General features: G+C 39.7%; 1 protein-coding gene across 1 annotated transcript; it reads left to right on the top strand.

Annotated features, from left to right (window-relative positions):
* Positions 1-272: 272 nt before the first annotated feature.
* RNMT (RNA guanine-7 methyltransferase) lies at positions 273-16398 on the top strand. Its single transcript, XM_058022747.1, has 11 exons — positions 273-315; positions 1634-1897; positions 4059-4191; positions 5689-5811; positions 6833-6948; positions 7885-8066; positions 8664-8828; positions 9967-10084; positions 11768-11869; positions 13303-13336; positions 14591-16398. The coding sequence occupies exons 2-11, from the start codon at positions 1664-1666 to the stop codon at positions 14626-14628; spliced, it is 1245 nt and encodes a 414-aa protein (XP_057878730.1). The 5' UTR covers positions 273-315; positions 1634-1663; the 3' UTR covers positions 14629-16398.
* The last annotated feature ends 4533 nt before the right edge of the window (positions 16399-20931 follow it).

Raw genomic sequence — 20931 nt, 5'->3', positions numbered from 1 at the left:
TACCTCCCTGGGCAACCTATTCCAACGCCTGAGCCTCCTCACAGTGAAAAACTTGTTCTAGTATGTAATCGAAATTTCCCCTCTCCCAGAGCAGGCACGCTGGAAGAAGCCGGTCCCAGCTCACTACACTCTCCTGTCAGGCAGTTGTAGAGAGCGATAAAGTCCCCCCGAGACCTCCTCTTCTCCAGGCTAAGCAGCCGCCGCAGCCGCCCCTACAGGACTCCGCGCTCCCTTTCCCGCGGTCCCTCCCAGGACGTGACGCCGCCGCGGGGATCCGTCACGTCCGCAAACAGGGATGGCGGAGCGCTGAGTCGGGTGAGTGCCGGGGCCGTGCAGGGCCGCCCTCCCTGCCCGCGGGCGGACCGGCGGCGGGGCCCGGGGCCCTCGGCCTCGCCGGACAGCGGGGCTGGGCGGGCCGCAGAGAAGCCACGGGCGCCGCCGCCCGGTTAACGGGAGCGGAGGCCCTGAGGCCTCCCAGCCCCGTCATGGGGGAAGGGAAGGAGGGAAGGGAGAAAGGAGGGGGCGGGAGCGTCCCGAGGCCGGCGGGGCCATTCCCACATCACTGCAGGCGTTTTCAGCTCTCCGGCTGAAGGAGTTGCTGCTTTTCTCTGGTTGCCATCGCTAGTTGTGAAAGTCGGATCGTTTCACAATTAGGGCTTTCGAAACATCTTGGAATAGCCGGGTGCGGATAACGAGGGGTCTGCTGCTGCTTCGCAAACCAAGCGCTGTGGTACTGTGCAGTAGTGGAGGAATTATTTTTGTAAGTCGTACTTTGAGGCTGTTTGTTCCGAGGAAAGCTGTTCTGGTGCTTCTGTGTGGTGGCCCACTCAGTGGATGTGTTCCGGCCCTCATTAGGAGGTGAGCCTGGACACGGTGGGTTTAAATGTGATTTTTGGATTTTTTTTTTTTTTTTTTTAATTGTGCTTTAGGCCACTCTTTCAGAACAGGGGGTGCCAAACTGCCCTCTCCCATGCCTTGTTAAAAAGTAGGTGCTCTGCTTCCTAGTGCTGGTGTAAAGAAGGCTGGGATGTGCTGGAGACCAAATTAGCTTTGTAGGAGTTGTTTGCAGTCCCGCAGCCCCTGTTGATATTTGTGAGGTGGAGATGTGGAAATACAGGTGCAACTGAATATTCCACATATTAGTTAAGCTCAGAGCATAGTGGATATTCTTGGCAAACTGGAAAATCCACAACTGGTAAGAAAATTTACTCATAAAAACCCATCTTGATCTCTTATTTGAAGACATCCATTTCAAAACATATCAGTTTAAATAATAAATTTGCTAATTTGAGAGAATCTTTCTGTATTTCTAAACATAAACTGATTTGTAGGTTACCTTTTATGGGAAGGGAAAGAAAAAACCAGTAATATTTGGCAGTTGAGTCAATAAAGATATGTAAGAATGACTAAAATGAAAAATAAGAATTTATCTTAATTTGAACTTATTTAATGAGTACTTTTAAGTTCCACATGTTTGATTGAGCTGCCTTTATTAAACAAGTGGTTAAATTTGAAATCTATATGTTGCCTAGGGTGAAATACCAATATTATGTTTGAAGGTCACGATCGTAACCACAAGTAAGTGAAATTTTCAGCACTGAAAATTCTTGATGGTTGTTTCTTTTCCCCCTAGAGATCCATTCTGATCAGTGGACCAGTCAAAATGGCCGAAGTAACCAAGACAGAAGAACAGCAAGTAGAGAAGAATTTGAATGAAGAAGTGGAGAAAACCCCTCCTGCTTTAGAGTCAGCTTCAGGTGTCAGGTGTGAAGGCAATAGTTCTGCTTCAGCTGCAGAGCAGTCCACTGAAAATGATAAAGAAGTTGATGGTGGTGGTCAGGATGGCAGAGCAAAGAGGAAGAATTTAGATTCTGAAGATGAGCCTTCTAAAAAAGCAGTGAGTATCATTTATTTTGAGCTTTTTTCAAATCCTTGTTTCAAAGCCTTAGCTCAAGAAAAGATTGAAAATATTTATGCTAGATGCCTGTGAGCCAGCACAAAAAAAGTCTGGAAATGTTTCCTAGGGGAGTAACAGGTGCACAGTGATGTTGGGCTTCACAGGGGAGTGAGAGGGCTTGCAGTTAGAATGATCATCTCAGCACATACTTAGTCTAATTCTAAGACTGTTCCATCCTCCTTGTGGTAGCAATCTGGTAGTGTAGTGTAGGGTTTAGTGGCATTAGTCCTGGTTCCATATCTTGAACTCAGTTCTCAAGGATGTTGTTTATCTGTGTGTTAGTCTAGTTACCTGTGCTTGGGTAAGGTAATTTTGTCCTTTTATTTCCTTGGTAATAAAAGGACAAAATTTATAGCTTGCAAAACTCAACAGACTGCATCCTCTGTGATACAATTCAGTATGATTTGTTGGCAAAGTGAAGCAGTGAAAGACTTACAGGTGCTTCTTTGTATTTTAAGACTTCAAAAGCAGCAGAAAATGTATATCCATTTTATATGTCCACCTGGGAGGGTGAAAAGGGAAATGTTTTACATGATGCTGTCCTTTATTATGCATGATGCTTTAATATCCACTCTAGGTCATCCTTTTGGGATATTTAAATATAATTTGAAAATGTCTGACCTAGAGTTTTGTTTATCTGCCCAGAATTTTCTCAGTATGTTAATACACGGCTTAGCAGTCTGGCAAAATAAAGGGTGTCCTTTGTTGTGGTAGAAACATTGTTAACCCTTTCATCCTTGTAATAAGGGAGAACAAGGCTCAGATGAGCAAGAACTACCTTGGGTCTGTGTAGCCTAAGGGTGGAGAGAGGTGACTGAGCATAGGTGCCACCATCTAGATGTTGCTGATGGCTGTTTGCAGCTGAGATGTGCAGATGGTTTGTATGAGTATGTCCCCCACACTTGTCTGAGTCAGCTGTTCTGGCTTCTGTCACCTTCAGTGGCCGTTCAGGGAGCCGTCTGTGCTTACCCTGGAGAAGAATAGAAGTCGTCAAAATACTTGTTAGTATAGGTCAGCCCAGTGTGGGAATAAACAGGTGATGAGGTTATGAAGATTTCAGACAAGTCAGGCTGTGTTCATTCTGAATGTTTCCAGAAGTATATGAAACACTGAAGAATTCACATCTATCAGCCAAACCTTCTTTTCCCTTGAGGAACTGCTATTTGATTAGCAAGATGCAGGAATATTGACTTCTGTAGTGAACTGTTAGGAGTGCTTTTAATGGCTTCATTCTGGTTTGTACTGTTATTTCAAATGCTTTTGTACCTCATAGAGTCAGTGCTGGTTGCGTCTGTTCTGTTACTTTGGATTTTACTTATAATTTATTTTCACTTCATATATATAGTTGAAGATTATTTTCAAGGTGAAGAAATGCTGGGAGCATAATATCTGGATGTAGACTGCTTCTCTGTGTAACAGGGGAGAGAACTGTCTTGTAGTACTTGAAGCTAAGGCTGGACAGAAATCTCTTGGAGTATTTTGAGTTAAAGCTACATCAGAGACATTTCTGCAACTAACTCTTAAGCATTATATGGAATATGTTGTCAAATGATTCCTCTCATTCCTTTATCATGGTCTGTTTAAATCTCTGGCAGTGGGGTCACCCACTTGGACCTTAATGTGACATCAGCCAATTGGCCTTTTGGTTAAATTGGCAGTTTATACACTTCTGTCAGATGAAAACACTGAAATTCTGAAACAGGCTCTAAATTCCTTGAGAAGGAACATCCTCTTCTTCTGTCCCAGACTTAAAAAGAATGAAACGAGTTCTTTGAGTGTGGTTGAGAGTGTTAGAGAACTGAAAGTTAAGTATTTCTGTGAAGGAAAGATGCTGGGCAGTGTCTGTCATGCAGAAATTGCTTGAATGAACTGAAAAGGGGATTAAGTTTGTGTGTGTTGCTGTGATAATTGAAGTACTGACATCAGTACCAGGACAGGTATGGGAAATCTCTTTATGATGATGATGCTCTTCATAGTACTGCTTGTTTGCCTTCTTAAATCTTTGAAGTGAACACGTGTGTCTTTTGTTTAAATGACTAAGTCATAAAAAGAATTGACTGCTTGAGTCTGTTGCTTCTGTGGTGTGATTTCTTCTCTGCAGCGTGTGATTGGCCATGGGCAAGCTGTAGCTGCACATTATAATGAACTTCAAGAAGTTGGTTTGGAAAAACGTAGCCAGTCTCGCATATTCTACCTCCGAAACTTTAATAATTGGACAAAGAGTGTCCTCATTGGTAAGTTCCCTTAACTGATTGCTTAGACATGATTAAAATGTAAATAACTTTTGTATCAAAATGTAATTCTTTCTGTTTTCTGATGTTGAGTATAACACTTCATTTCATAATGTATAGTAAGTTTTTCGGCTGCAATAAAATGTCTATATTTATATTTATTTGAATCTCTGTGATAGTGTTTTGTATTGTTGGAGTTCATATCCTTAAGTTGCCTAAGGAACTTAAGCATATGCTTAAGTTTCAAAGGTCAACTGACATTAAAAGTTCGTACTGGAAACTATTCTTCTCCGTGGCATTTTTAAAGAGAAAAGTACAGTTTTAAATCATAAAGAACTTAAGTGTTCTAAGAACAGCTCAATCTATCTCAAATAATTTCTTAGGCATTTTCCCAAAGCACTCTCTGTTCAGATCCTGGTTAAGCAGTTCTGCAGGAAGCTTGAACACATAAATATTTTCTGTATTACCCATATATTACCCATAGTCAGTGATTGAAAAAGTGATGGAAAGCTAAAGGATGTAGTTCTTTAAGAATCAGCAGGTTTTTATTTAAAGGCAAAGTCTGCTGTTCCACAAATTAATTCCAAATTGAGGAAACAAAGCCATCAAATATCTGCCAACAAAGAAAAGAATCATCAGCACAGCACCACAGGTTCATGAAGAGGGATCTGTGCCAGAAGATGTTGGCACCATTTGTCTTAGCATGCTGCTTTTTGTTGTGTTGTATCAGAGCAGTTAGAAGCAATATTTAGATTTCTATAAAGCTGTTCCTCAAGCCTGTGTTGAAGCCTTTCTGTCATAAAGAATTTCAGCAGTGTGGCTTTATAGCAGTTGTATCAAAACATATTTCATATCTCCTACTGTGAAGAAAAGTTGCTAGCAGGCTGATATGTTTTACATAATATGCCAACATCAGTCAGAGCAGAGAGAATCTAGGCAGCCTCGAGGGGAAGAAAAAATGTGACTGGTGTATGTAGAGTAGAAAGACAGCAAAGGAGTAGCTACTGTTATTGCAAAGCCTGGGAGAGTGAGTGAAAAACATTATGCATTTCTGTAAGGTGACTGGGAGGAGATGTTGTGGCTGATGCATTTAATTGGCTTTTTCTTTCTGCAAAAGGCTTTCCCATACTCTCAAATAACATCTGCATTCATTATAATGCTAATGAAAGGGAGCCCTGTTTGTCTCCCTGTGTCCAGGATGGTTGTTTAGCCATGTGCAGTTTTACCTTAGCCAGGGAAACAGTTCAGAGCCTCAGTCAAGTTATATGCAGAGCACATTGAGCACAGAAAATATTCATCTTCTCCACAGTTTTAGAAGTTTGTGGTTCCTTTCATCCTTCTAGAAAAAAAAGAGATTTAAGTTTGTAATATTAAGAACATTTTATAGGCAAAGTAAGGTCTGAGGTGTTTTAAAATTCTCAGCTCCTTTTGGTTCTTTAGGCTTTTAGGTGCAATACACGTGCAGAGATGTTTATATGCTCCTGGTTTTCATTTTCCTAGGTGAATTTATAGACCGGGTACGACAGAAGAAGAGTGATATAACTGTTTTGGATCTAGGATGTGGGAAAGGTGGAGACTTACTGAAATGGAAAAAAGGCAGAATTAAAAAACTCGTCTGTACTGGTAAGAAGTATGATAACTTTCTAGGGAAACTGCATCAGGTTTTATAGGAAACCAAGTAGGCTTCTGGTATTTTATTATTTCTTTTTTTCCAGTCAGTCAAAGAAAGTAATGTACACCTTCTGTGCAAACAGTTGTGTTTTGTCTTTTAATCTGAAGATATGACTTGATTGCTAGCAGAAATATAAGAATCATCAATATTTAGCGTTCAGTTCAACTGAAAACTGGTATCACTAAAAAAAAAACACCATTGATACAGGTTGCCTTAGGTAAAATGTGGCCCTGGGGAAAAGACTGACTTTTTTATTTTATCTCTTTTCTTCCACAACTAGTCTCTTGTAGTATTTTTAATTGCTCTGAAACACATACAGGAGAGTTGCATTTAAAAAACCAAATAATCCCCCCAATGTTGTGAGAAAAAAATGGTCTTGGGTGTTACAATCAACTAAAGATTTTCAGACTCAGAAACGGGGTAGAGCCGAAAGCTGATTAAGAAAATTCTGGTTTGAATAATTGGCTTAGATGTTGGGAGAATGATACATCTTCCCTTTTCTCAGAAAGTATCCCAAGGATAATCAGAGAAAGAATTACTTAACTCCAAATTTAATTAGGTACTAAAATTCCCTAAAACTCTTTCAGTGGGAATTATTTTGTGTACTTCATATTTTATAGTTCTTTCTTGCATTATTCAGTGGGCAGCATTCAAATACACTTAATCAATTTACTTACAAAGTTCTTAGGTGAATTCATTGCATATTGTCAGAACCTCAATGACTGAGAAAGAAGCAGTCTTAGAATATGTGACATATCAGAGATGTATTTCAACATCTTTAATATTTTAACAGTATTAAGAATCCCTGGGAGCTGAGCTGTTTTAATGGAACTCAAGTTCATTTTTTTATCCTACCTTTTTGTACCTTCTGTTTTCTAGTAATCATTCCAGCTTTCTTGTCTGGAGCTGTGTACACATTTTTAAAACTTCTGTTTATTATATTTATTATATTTATTATGTTTCCATATATAGACATTGCTGACATTTCTGTGCAGCAGTGCAAGCACCGCTATGAAGAAATGAAATCCCGGTGTCGGTATAATGAACATATTTTTGATGCAGAATTCATACAAGCAGATAGTACCAAGGTACAGTTCCTGTGCTTTGTAATATTTTGGAGATTTAATGTTCTCTATGGTAGTGTTGTACCAATTTGGGTATATACATTTTTAAGGTTGGATTATTGTACTGCCAGGAGAATCAGCCATAGGGGTTACTGGAAGGTTGCTTAAGATGTACTTTGGTGCATTTTGCTGCTGTTGTACAGTGTAACATTCCTGAAGGTCTTTTCCAGATAGTAAATCTGGGGCTTTCACTATCCTTTACTCGACAAGGGGAACAGAATTTAGCTTTGGAGTTATGTGAGACAGCACGGGATGTTGGAAACTATTTTGGTGAATGCTGGAATATATAAAGGACCTCTTCTGATTTAACTGATTTAACACTTTGCCACTAGAAAGTAAAAAATCTTTTTGTTACTATAATAGGTATCTTTAAAACTGCCTCTACTTCTGTGGTAGAGCAGGTTTCTTAGACTGTCTGGAGGCAGTGGTGAATGCATGGCTGAGGCTTAGGGGACAGTCTTGTAAACAGAACAGCTTTTGCTTCCTAGAAGTGCAGGCTGAGAGTGCCCTGCTGATAGGGGCTGAGACAGAACCTACCTTGTTCCAGCATATCTGTGGAAAAGCTGAACCTGTTCTCAGCCTTGCATGAAGGGTCTGCTTGAATTCTTGGTTGGCTTTCCTTCCTCTGAGAAATAGTGTCTTGCAGGTTCATGTCATCTCTCAGTTTGGGGGAGGGGAAAGGGAGACTTGGCCGGGAAAGAAAGGGATATTTTCATGTTGCTATTACAGCTCAGTTTTAGATGCATATGTATTTTCTGTTGCATGCTTTGTTCTATCTGTCCTTGTACACAAAAGTTAATTTCCCTGACTTTTGGTCTCTATCATGAATGTGGTTTATTTGTTAGATTTAAGTGAATCATGCTTGTTTCTGTAGGTTTTTTTCTATTTTATCTGTTGCAGGATCTCTTGTCTTCCAAGTACAATGATCCAGATATGCGCTTTGACATTTGCAGTTGTCAATTTGTTTACCACTATTCATTTGAGACGTATGAGCAGGCTGACATGATGCTTAAAAATGCTTGTGGGAACCTCTCTCCTGGAGGTTATTTCATTGGCACAACTCCAAACAGCTTTGAACTTGTGTAAGTACTCTTATATCCTCTTAGTCTTCCAAAACTCTGGGAAGCATTGTTAAGTGATAGATGTTCTTACAGTGCTCCAATATGTTTGTGCAAGCAAAAGCAATTTTTTGCAACAATTTTGGAATCTAATAAAAAAGAATCTCACTCACTAACTTGACTCAAACAGGTAAAGCAATACTTACCCTTGTCTTATGTCATCATGGCTCTTCTGTTAGGGAATACAGGTCTTCATACACTTCATCCCTCTGTCATGACTTTAATAGTGTCAAAATTTCCACAGCCTGGGGAAAAACTGTCAAGGTTTTATGGTTGTTTCTAGAAGCAGGTCTTGTCCATGTAGATTGTCTGTGTGTCTAGGCTAAAAATTCATCTTCTAGGTCCATTTTGTCCTTGTTATGTTGTATGGGAATAGTAACCTGTTAAAACCCAGTATGCTGCTTCATTTCATTGTTTCAGTGCCTTTTGAGATAAGGGAAGTGGGAAACTGGAGAGATCACTGAGTATTACTGGGAGAAATACTTTCATGCTTCTTATGTGTAGTTTTCTCTGCCTGTTCAATACTGATCAAAAAATGTTTGTTTATATCTCATTCTATAGAAAGAGACTCGAAGCTTCAGAAACTAATTCATTTGGGAATGATGTGTACAATGTAAAATTTGAAAAGAAGGGAGACTATCCCTTATTTGGCTGCAAGTATGATTTTCACTTGGAAGAAGTGGTTGATGTCCCTGAGTTTTTGGTTTACTTTCCCTTACTGGAGGAGTAAGTTATGTTTTAAATTTATTTTACAATAAAAACTGTGGAGCACAATAAACATTTGTTTAGTTTATGTGTCATTGCATAATGCTTGCAGAAAATTATGTTTTGCCTTTCTTATTATATTTTTCAGCTATTAACTTTTTTGTTGTTACTTCACATACAGAGGTTTCTTGCATTTCTATCTACAACTGTAATCTGTCCATTGAACTCTGTTGAAGATGCTCTGGTCAGAAGCTGTGAGGATTTAAACTATGTCTCATGAGGGACCATCTGATCTTATATATTGGATCTGTCAGCAAACCTTTAAAACCTTTTAAACTTTCTCTTCTTTATTTGTAACTTTTTGAGGTGTTTCTTTCTACCCATTTTCTAGTCTTTCAGTAAGCTTTCTTGTGCATCTCCTTCATCATGGTGCCTCTTTCTTGTCTTCTCCACCTTTCCTTAGATATTAATAGGATTTTTGCCATGATGATTTTTTTTCTTCCTCTAAATGATCTTCATCTGTAAGCATATATTTTGCTGTTACTTCTCTGTGACCTTGGATTTGGTTTTCCCAGCTGTATCCTGAGGTACAGACAAATTTTTCCATACTGTTTTTTTTTCCTGCTATTCAAGCCTCAGTATGGTTAAACAGTATTAAGCTTCCCTTCAAGCCTGTTCAAGAGCTTCATTTGTAGATGTCTGTGAAAAATAACTGCATCTGTCACTGACAGCTGTAACTTCAGTGTTGCATGTCCATGGTATCTACATAAAATTGAGATGTAAGCCACGGAATACAGCTGAAAGAAGTTCTCTAAATATATTCATAATATCTGACATGATAGATTCTGCAGGGAAAAGTGTAGTCTTTCTAGAAGTCCACATGGAACTTACATGTTTCAGGAGAAGAGACCTTTTCTATTAAAATGTTTGTAAATTACTTCTGTGTAGATTTTTGATGTCCTAATTAAAAAAAAACCCTACAATTTGTGGTGGAACTGCAGCTTTTTTTCATCTAAATGTCTTTACTTAGAGAAAAAAGTTGTAAAGAAGTGTTATTCTAGTGAATACCATAAGATGTCACTCTGGCTTAAAATTGTTCCTTTGAAAATAAATCTGCAATAATTTGTGGCTTCCCTAATTAAGTTTGTTATTTTGACAGAATGGCAAAGAAGCATGGTATGAAATTAGTCTACAAAATGACGTTTCGGGAATTCTATGAAGAAAAAATCAAGAATGATGAGCATAAAATGCTGTTAAGGAGAATGCAAGCCTTGGAGGTAAATTTGGAGTTGACTTGTTTGATTTTAGTAGCATTTCATATCTTGTTAATTTTTGCACAATAATTGAAATTTCCTTTGTGAACATTTTACAATTAAGTAAGGACCACCAATAGAAAGTATTTAGTTCCTGGGGCTGAAAGTGTGACTCTGGTTGTTGATCTTGACTGGCTGCCAGACACCCACTGACCTGCACTCTTGTTCCTTCTTCCCAACAGGATAGGGGGAGAAAATAGAAAAAAAATCTTGTGGGTCAAGATAAATTCAAGGAGATTGCTTAGCAATTACTGTCACAGACAAAACAGACTGAACTTGGAGAAGGTTAATTTAATTAATTAAAAAAAATGTAGAAAGGTGAGAAACACAAAAACCTAAAAACACCTTTGTCCCACCCACTGCTTGTTCCCAGGCTCAGCTTCATTTGTTCACTCCTGACCTTTCTACCTCCTCTCCCTTCCTCTGCGTGGGAAGGGGGATTGTGGTCTGTTCATAACACTCTGTTTCTGCCTCTCCTTCTTCCTCACACTCTTCTTTTAGATCAGCACAGGTCCCACCCAATGGATTATTCAAGTTTTGAAGATAATATTTCAATATTGAGGCAAGTTTCTGTTCTTGTGCAGCAGGAAACAGAAGCCCAAGAGTCATGCCAAGTGTCAGATAGTGGTGACTGTAATCCATTTCTTCCTCAGCAGAGAGACTGAAAACTGGACCTTTGTGCAAGGAATATTGACTTAAAAGACAGACAGGAATCTTTGTAGGAATAAAAGAGCAGTCTGTGTTCATAGAAGAAAATGGGACTTAACTGTAACTGAGCATATATTTTTGCCCAATGCTTTTGCATTTTTTGTTTATCCTCCAACTCTTACCCCGAATAACTTTAGCAGCTTCAGATAAGCTTTTCCAGGCCACCTCTGAGGCTTTGGTTTTACTTGCAGTTGTCTGTGCTTCCCTCCTCCCTTGAACAGTAGAATTCTTCTGCAGAAAACTCTCAGATCAACTAAATGGTGGCTTAGTCAGCTGAGTCAGACTGCAACTTGACTGTACTTGTTGACTCTAAAAGTGATGGTGCTCTGTAAGGGCTCACACTGACAGTAGCACAGAGACACAGCTTTTGACTTACCATCTTCCTTCTTAGGAAAGAGAGAGTTGTCTTAAGGTAGTGGCCACTTATATCTGAGAACTGCATTTTTATGATTAGATTTATTTACACAGATCACTAGTACCCGGGATCCTTAATAAGTACATCTTAGTCCGAAGAACCTGTTGTACACTACTGTTACAGCTTGTGTGTTACTGAAGCATTTTAATTGTTCTGCTTGAAATTGTAGTTGCTCATTTATTAGAACTTCTGCTGAAGAGTTGCTGGTATAGTTGCTCTTGTAAAAGAAGGTATATCTGGGTAATGCTTATAATGAATGTACATGAAGGAGAGTGTTTTTAGTTATTCTGCTTCTCCTGCTTTAGAGATATAAGGATAAAACTTAATTTATAATTCTTGGATGCCAAATTTTCTGGTAAGTAGGGAATATCAGACCTGTTCCTCAGGATGCTATAAAGGAGAGACATAAATTAAAAATATTTTTAAGACTTACTGACTTCTGTTGTGGACTGTGTTGTGACAAACCTTTTACTTGATGTGATTAATGTATCTCACTACTCAATGTTTTATTCTATGTTCTCCAGCCATATTCTACACATGGTGATTCCAGGCTTGTTTCTGATAAACCTGATGATTATGAGCATGCAAAAGAGTTTATCAAAGATGGCAAGGCAAAGTTACCATTGGTAAGTTCCTTCATTCTTCACTAGAGATAATGATGTCTTAAAATTGAGGTCCTGATCTTTGAAACTGTGCTGCCTTCATCGTTTCAACCGCAGTGAAGTTGGTGTGAATGTCTCTTAGCATGTGAAAAATTGTAGAGCTGCAGGGCTGAGGGGTTCATCTGACCTATATCCCACACTCAAAGAATCAAGTTCACCATATTTGGTAGCTGTTAAAACATTTGTAATAATGCAGAAGGGAAAGGATATTTTTTCCATCTTACTTGACAGCTCTCCTTTCTAGCCATTCTTAATTTGAGGAATCTTCTTATATGTCTGGATCTTTACAGTACTGATTTAAAGCATTAATTCTAATCCTTTGATGGGACACTTCAAAGCTTTCTCCTTAGCACTGTATATATTTGAAATCATTCTTTCCATTTTCATCAATACAGTATGAGGGTGGTCAGCCTAAAGTTTTTCCACTTGGTTTTATTGTTTGGGTTTTTTTTTAATCATTGATTCATCTACTGTTCATGTTCTGAATTCTTCAAGATGTAGTCCTTTTACTGCATATATAAAAATCCTGCATCAAGAGAGAAAAGAAGCCTGCTCTTCACATTTGAAATTAAAAAATTTTTGGAAAGAAAAATGCTTGTTTCAAGAAATAGGCTTAAGAACATGAGAACAGCCAAGTCAGACCAAAACCATCTATTGCCAAGTGCTATTTTAAAAGGTGAAGGTTTGGTCAGTGGGTAGCATATGGACTAAATTATGGCCCCAGTGAGGACTCTGTGGATGGAGATGGAGTGGGCAGAACAGAAAATCAGCTTCTTGTTGTTGCCTTAGGTTTCTTAAGTGGTGGGGTAAATGGCAGCAGCTTTTTGCTTGTGAACTGGCCATGCTTTCATCTGATCAGCTGAGCTGGGAATTTCCTAGGCTGGAAGGCAGGCTGTTTTTCCAGAATGTGTGAGTGAGGGTAACAGTCTCTTGCAAACAGAGTTTCTGTGGGCTGTGGGGTGTTGGCTGGAGGCAGGCAATATTCCTGAGGAAGATGGCAGCACCATAGTGTAAGGCTTTTCCTGGCTTCTGCACACATACTGGGCATCTCAGTCTGAACAGCACCTGGAGCCAGGTCAGGTCACACTGGTGGGTGGTGATGGGCACAGGCATGTTCTGCATTGCAGGGGCATCCAGACCAACAGGCTGGTGGCCCATTCTCCTGTACCTGTTTACTTTAGGTGTGTTCCATTATCTGGATCTTCCAGTTCCCAACCATCCAGCATAGTTAGTGGAGTTGTAAATATCTGTGGTCGACAGCAATGCTTTCCTTGCCCCTAAATAGCCAGTCAGTGTGGGTGGTTAGACACTGGTCAGTGAAAAATGGAGCTAAATCAGTGTTTTATTGTTTCCTTATTTTTTGTTGAAACTGGGGTTTTTTTTTTGTCCCCTTCTAGGGAACCTTGAGTAAATCTGAATGGGAAGCAACAAGTAAGTAATGGATTTGAAAATACTATTGACTGAATGACTGCTTTGAAAAGTGTGTAAAATAGTCTGTTAGTCATGGAAGAAAATCCAGATTTTAAATATAATAAGATGATGTTATTTGTGTAATTCAAAATGTCTGTGTATAGTTATATAGTGTGCACATCTCAAGAAATTGTGAGGACATGCATAAGTGCAGCCAACCAGGATTTGCATTTTTCCAGACCATTATACTGGTTGTGGTAGTAGTTTAAAACCAAAAAATGCTGTTTACTTCACAGATGAGAAGCCAGCATCAAACCATGACAAATCTTCACTCTGCTTTATTAAATTATTATCTAATTATTGAATCTATGAATTAATTATAAGGTAGACATAAATTTCCAGCAGTCTAGAAGTTATATCTCAATTAGCTATTTGAGAGAGGCTTTTTATATAATTTTATACCTTTTCATACGTAAAAATATATTTATACCTTCAAAATCCAGTGATTGCCATGTTTCCTAAGTAGTCTGTTTTTCCAGAAACATGTGGAGTATTGAGCTTCTGAGAAGAGTATTAGCACAGCTTGTTGCTTACATGGAACTTTGCATTGTTTCTGAGGAATGTCTGATAAGCTTGTCTTGAAAGATTTGCAAGTAGCTATGGCACCTCACTCTTTAAAATAAAAGTTGAAATCAAGTGGAAATCTATAAATGTGGTCCCAAATAACTGGTTTAGCATGTCTGTCTGGTGTGGAGCACAGGAGCATTTGGCATACCTGGCATTGAATATATGCCAACTAATTTTTCCAAGGATGCGGATGTGAATTGTACAAATATCCATTAATAGAATCATACTGTTCTGGACTTGAAACAATGCTATAATTTCATCTTTGTCCATCAAAATTGGTAATATGTATCAGGAGTTCATTCACTTTTCAATTAAAAATGAAGTTAACAATTCAACCCTGATTGTCCATTACTGCAAGTATGAAGGAGTCTTTAAACTTAACTTGCATGACTTTTTAGGTGCTAGTGAGTTTTTTTATATGTAGAATGGCACAGTAATTTATGAATTTGATTCACATTTCTGAAAGCATGTAAAACTATGCTGGAGTGGAATGCTAGAGTTACTCACTGGAAAGTCATAAGATCTTTTGTCATTTCAGTAATCTGCTAACAGGTTGTTTGGGCATAATATCAACCTGGTTACATTTTGAAAACTTAATTGAGTCACCAAGGAAGCTGAAACTTTAAATACTCCCATTTTCTTTTTTAGGTATTTACTTAGTATTTGCATTTGAGAAGCAACCATGAAACTTCACATACTGGATGCAGCAAGAGGGGATCATATCCACGTGCAAGTTGGAATGATCAGAAATCCATTGTGGCAACTATTTTTTTATTTTTTATTTTTTGATTATCAGACGTGTGCAGGACACTACCAAAAACTAGAGCAAGCTCACGATTCAGAGTTACATTGCCTGTCTGTGACAGATGGACTTGTGTGTGTATATATAAGAAAGATTCTGAACCAGTCTTTTTAAGCATTTGTAAGCAATCTGCATGCTCTCAAAACCTGTGTTTGAACTCACATAACTTTGTTAGAAACAAATGTTTTGTTTGTAGAAGTGTGTTTGTGATTACGAGCCTGACCCTGCACCTTCTGAAGTTGATGGAAGAACATTGACTTTGATAATGCAGAATGAGGGCCTAAATAATGTTCTGCAGAGCTCCGTTAATTCATAATGAGATCTGTTCAGCATAGAGGGTATGTCTACATTGCATGCAGAGCAGAAATTACCCGAGTCAGTTTGAGAACCTCTGTGCTGTGCTCAAGCCTGCATTGTAAATCTACCTTAGTGGTATTCATGGTGTATTTTACATGGTAAAATCCCATGATGTTCTTGTTTTTCCTGCTTGCTGATATGTAGTGTCACTTCACGGTGCTTTTGAGATTAAATGAGTTTGTTCTCTACAAAACTGCTCTGAAAGTACTCAATTTCTAATGTTTTAAATCTCAACTTCGTTTTCCAAATATGGCTATGTGGTAATCAGTTACAGCTGCTTAAGTTAGATTACTGAACATTTTTTATTGTTTTAAAGACTCTCCTGACTTTTCAATAGTTTTAGTGTTTCTTGAAACTTACTAGACAGATCTTAGGATGCCTTTCTTTCTTATTTCATAAAATTCCAAATGGGCTTGGCAGTAGAATGAGCTGTTGGTGGTGATGGGGACCTCATTGCAGTCTTAAGGCATAAAAAACATGGTCGTGTCATGGATCATGAACCAAAAGGGGAGCTTATGTATTATTTGAGGATACCAGCAGTTCTCTCTGGAAGGGAGGGTTGTGTATGTGCATACACACTCTGGTACCTGCGGGTAACAATCCCAAATTGGAGACACATACTTACTTTGGGCATGTGATGAAATGATACCAGTAGGCAGAACTGTGCCTAACTACTGTCATAATTGCTTGTTAGTCTCTTAGAGCTGGCTTAGGGGTTTCTCTACACTGTTAGCTCAGTTTTCCCGGTGCTTGTAGCCACCCATTACTTAAAAGGCCTGAATACTTCATGTTCCCTCTCTCCAGTTTTGGGCTAACAGTAGCTGATGGCTGCTGTTGGGCAATAGATTTAACTTTGAGATGAAATGATGATGGTACATGAGTATTTTGAAAAGTTATAGCAAACTTAGAAGAGAACATTTCTGTTAAGACTTGAATGTTCAAATTATAAGAGTTTTTACTTGTATTGCTTTCCCCTGTAATTAGGTCGTACTCTTTCTTCCATTACTCCTATTTTTTTGTTGTCTAGAAGAACACTTGTAACCTTCACTGAAGCAGTAGAATCTGTCAGTTCTGCTGCTGAAATTAAGACAATAAGATGTTCTTGTTTTCTAGAATTAGTACTTATGAAACTAGCTAAAAATGGTGACACTTTAGAAGTACTGAAATGTTTCTTTGAAATTTGTGTGCGTCAAAGCTAGTTTTGTTGGATTTCTTGTACCAAATTTCATTTGAAAATACGTTGTTATGCTATTTTTGGAAGAAATAAGAATAATAAAAACAGAGGGAGTACAGTGAAGTGTCTTTCCTCTTTTAAGTGAATCTTAACATATCAATCACATGATCACATAATGGTTGAGTTCAGAAGGGACCTCTGGAGGTCATTTGGTCCAACCCCCACCCCTGCCCAAGCATGTTCACCCAGAGCTGGTCGCCAGGACCTTGTCCAGACAGCTTTTGAACAGCGCCAGTGGTGGGTAGTCCACAACCTCATTGGACAACCTGTGCCAGTGCTTGGTCACTCTCACAGTAAAAATCTCCTGGTGTTCAGAGGGAATTTCCTGTGTTGCATTGTGTGCCTCTTGCCCTGTCACTGGGCACACAGAAAAGGCCCTAGACCCATTTTACAAGCTCTCTTTGGGTCTTTGAATGCATTGATAAGATTGCTGCCCTGAGCCTTCTCCTGGCTCCAGATCTCCCAGCCTTTCCTTGTATGAGATGTTCCAGGATTTTGAATGGATTTAGACCCAGTATCAACTCCTGGCATACACTGTTGGTGACCTCCAACAAGGTTTTGTTTCACTGATCACCTCTCTCTGGACTGCCTACTCTGTAATTTCCCCTCATTGTACATCCAAGATGGCAAAAAAAACCCCTTTCTTAATATCAAAGTAGAGTATCCACTGCTTTTCCATCATCAAGCCAGACATTTATTTTCTCACAGAAGTTTGTGCTGTCAGTTAAGCATGACTTCCCTGAGATTAATCCATGCTGACTATTTCTGATAATTTTCTTGTTCATGTGCCTGGAAATAATTTCCAGTATCTTGTTCAATCACCTCCTTGAGGTGAGGATAGTACTGTAGTTCCCTGGATCATTTTCCTTGACCTTCTTGAGGATATGAGCAGCATTTGCTTTCCTCCAGTCTTCGGACACTTCTCCTATGAGTATTCAAAGATCCTTGAGAGTGGACTCATATTGATACCTGTCATCTCCCTCCATACTTGTGGTGTATCCCATCAGGGTCCATGTACTTACACATGTCTAACTTGCTTAAGTATTTCCTGACCTGATCCTTTTCCACCAAGGACACATTCCTTGTTCCAACCTTTTGTTCTGGTCTCTGGGCCTGAGATTCCTGAAAGGCCATTGTTCCTTGCAGAGACAGAGATGATGAAAACATTTGGGACCTCTGCCTTTTCCATGCTCTGTGTCACAAGTGCCCTGCCCCATTCTGCACTTTTTTCCCAATCTTCCTTTTGTTATCCATACACTTATAGAAACCCTTGTTGCCTTGGAAATCTCTGGCCTGATTTAGTTCCAGGCGGGCTTTTGGCTCTCCTGGCTGCATATTTCGAGTAGGTTACCTGTCTGTCCTTCCACAATCTGTATACTTCCCTCTTGTGTCTGAATTTAGTCAGGAGCTTCTTGTTCATACACACAGGTCTCCTGGCATTTTTGCCTGACTTCCATGGGGATTGACCTCTCTTGATCTTGGAGGAGGCGATCTTTGAATAATAATCCGCTTTATGGAACCTCTTTCCTCCAGGACATTATCCCATCAAACTCTACAATGCAGACCTTTGAAAAGGCAAACATCTGCTCTTCTGAGGACCAGTGTTGTACTTGGTTTTTGTGCTGCTAACACATCTCAGAATCCTAAACATCAGTATCTCATGCTCACTGCAGCCAAGGTAGCCTCTGACCTTCACATCCTCAACAAGCTCCTTGGTGGTATGAGGTCCAGCAGAGCATCTTTGGTTCCTCTCTCACTTGGGCCAGGAAGTCATTGATGCTCTTCAGGAATCTTCTTAATTGCTTTTATCTTGCTGTGTTATCCCTCCTGTAGCTGTTGAGGACCAGGGCTGTAGATGTGAAGCTGCTTCCAGCCATAGAGAACCTCATCCAATTCTCTCTCTTCAGGCGTTGGTCTTGTAGCCAACAACCACTATAATGTCACCTATACTTGTCACCTCTTTAGTCCTTACTCTGTAAAAAAATCTTCATTGCAGAGCTTCAGTCATGCAGGTCATCTCACCATTTCTCCACGATTCCAGCAAGATCACAGCCCTGCAACATTTCCTGTTAAGTACATGGTTTCCCAGAAGAACCATATGACCTCAGAGAAGCAATTAAAGGTGAGCAGAGCATTTAGATTCTCAGGACTGCTGATGAGACATTGAAGATAGGGGAGTCATGAAGTCATTGAAGATAAGGTCATCTGAGCTGGATGATTTTTTGCAATGGAAGGCGTTTGGTAATCCCCTGAATTAAGAAGCTGTAGGAGTAATACCTGGTGCTGCACTGTCACTGATGTATTTTCTGAAAAATACTTTTGCTAGGATTTTTCTCCTGAGAAGCTGAGAGGCCTCAGAAACGAAATGTAAACAATAATTTTCTGCTGCTGCTGTAGAATGTGGCAGATGCATCTTTGACTGGTCTCATGTGAATTGTTTCTACTTGATGACCAACCACAGGTCCAGCTGTGTCGGGACTCTGGTCAGTCACAAGATTTTATCTTTCCTTTGCTAGCCTTCTGATGTCTCCTTTCTCTTCTTCTTTAGTACACTTCTAATATATATTTTTCCTAGTATTAGTACACTTCTAATATATATCATAAAATAATAAATCAGCCTTCTGAATCAAGATTCTCATCTCTTCCCTCGTTCTGGGGACCCTCAAAGACCACCACACTGCACCAATTAAGTGGTTCCATTTTCAAATTCACTTTACACTATGAAGGAAATCAGAAATGGCAACTGAACTTTGTAGATCATTTTGTCCTCCCTCAGCTAGGTGGTGAGATGTATGAGTTGGGAATAGGAGCTAGAAAACATTGCAACCTTTTCCTCTAGTTTCTTCCCTAATGGCAAACACTTCAGATCTGTGTGAGAACTGTAACCAAGAGGGTCAGCATGTAGTTGCTGGTGGCGGTGGGGGGTTAAGTGGTAGAAATTGTTGCAAAACACTTAAGCATGTGCTGTGTTTCATGCTTAAGTTTCAAGCAAAGGTTTAAGCAATTGTGTTGCCTGGTGGAAGGTGTTTAATTGACTTTAGAAGACAGACTTTGAGAATGGTTTGGTTGGAAAGGACCTTAAAAATCATGTAATTCTACCCTCCCTGTCGTGTCCAGGAACACCTTTCACTAGAACAGGTTGTGCAGACCTCCATCCAACCTAGCCCTGAACACTTCAGGGATGAGGCACCCACAAATGCTTTGGGCAGCCTGTTCCAGTGTCTCATCACCCTCAAAGTAAAGAACATCTTCCTAATACCTGATTCAAAAATACTCAGTCTGAAGGCTTTCCCCTTGTTTCCTTATTCTTTTTCCCCTTGTAAAAAGTCCCCCTCCAGCTTTCTTATATGCTCCTTCTGGCTACTGGAAGGCTGCTCTGAGGTCACACCAAGCCTTTATTCCAGGCTGAACAATCCCAATTCTCCCAGCCTTTCCTCAGAGGAGAGGTGCTCCATGCCTGTGGTCAGCTTGGGGCCTCCCCTGACTTGCTCCAACGGGTCCTTGTCCTTCCTGTGCTGGGATAACAGAGGTGGATGCAGCACTGCAGGGGGGTCTCACCGGAGCAGAGCAGAGGGGCAGAATCCCCTCCCTCTTCCTGCTGGCCACACTGGTTTGGATGCAGCCCAGGATCCTGTTGACTTTCTGGGCTCCTAGCACTCCTTGCTGGCTCGTGCCCAACCTCATCCAGCAGAATCCCCAAGTCCTTCTTGACAGGGCTGCTCTCAATTTGTTCATCTCCCAGTCTGTATTGATACTGGAAGTTATCCTGACCCAGGGACAGGACTTTGCACTGGGCTTTGACCTTTGTGATTTTCTCATGAGCCTGCTTCTCAAGCTTGTCCAGATTCCTCTCAATGGCAGCCCATCCTTCAGGTGGGTTTCAAATCTGACACGTTCTCCTGTTACAGCCCTTGAATAGTTTAATTTCTGTAATTAACATCTCAGTCCTTTGACTATGAGTGTTTTCCTTTTGAGTCATAGTCTAGTTAATAAAGCACTCTAATACCTATTTTTATGAAAAAGAGTAATTATATGCTGTGTCCTAATTGCTAAACTGTTTTTAAAGACATTGAAAACCATTAATTTCAGGAACATCCGGCTGAAGAGCAACAAGTGTAAAACATCTGCAGGGTAATTAAGGGGCTAATAATAAATCCACTTTTGCAATCCACTTATAAGTGGAGTAATATAAGCCACTTATAAGCCAGAGTAATAATGCTTCTGGAGGAAGCAGGATCTAATATCAAACAGGATTAACAGTAATCTTGTAATCTCAGTTCCTGTTGTTCTTTGTATGCCACAAATTAGAACCCATGTCTGTATGGAAATGAGGAAATGGACATCTGTTAATGCTACTTGTGAGTGCAAATAAGCATCCTGATTTTTCAGAAATTTGAAGCACAAAAATCAGGTCATTTCAGTGCCAAAAGACATGGGGAAAAGTGTTTGAGTCGTTTTTGAACAAGAAACCTCACCTGAGATATAAAGAAAAAGTCTGAAATCCTTTTGCTGATGACATTATGAATGCTGTGTACTAAACAAACTGTTACTAGAGTTAAGTTTTTTGCAGCTTCATTTTACATGGATGTGAAATGA

Source organism: Melospiza georgiana, chromosome 1 (assembly GCF_028018845.1).
Source record: "Melospiza georgiana isolate bMelGeo1 chromosome 1, bMelGeo1.pri, whole genome shotgun sequence".
NCBI classification, from domain to species: domain Eukaryota; kingdom Metazoa; phylum Chordata; class Aves; order Passeriformes; family Passerellidae; genus Melospiza; species Melospiza georgiana.
This window is presented reverse-complemented; position numbering and strand designations above follow the sequence as displayed.

Excerpts from the sequence above, each read along its gene's own strand:
- RNMT (XM_058022747.1), top strand. The coding sequence starts at position 1,664 with ATGGCCGAAGTAACCAAGACAGAAGAACAGCAAGTAGAGAAGAATTTG. Across the intron at positions 4,192-5,688 it reads GACAAAGAGTGTCCTCATTG|GTGAATTTATAGACCGGGTA; the intron begins GTAAGTTCCCTT and ends TCATTTTCCTAG. Across the intron at positions 8,829-9,966 it reads TACTTTCCCTTACTGGAGGA|AATGGCAAAGAAGCATGGTA; the intron begins GTAAGTTATGTT and ends TTATTTTGACAG.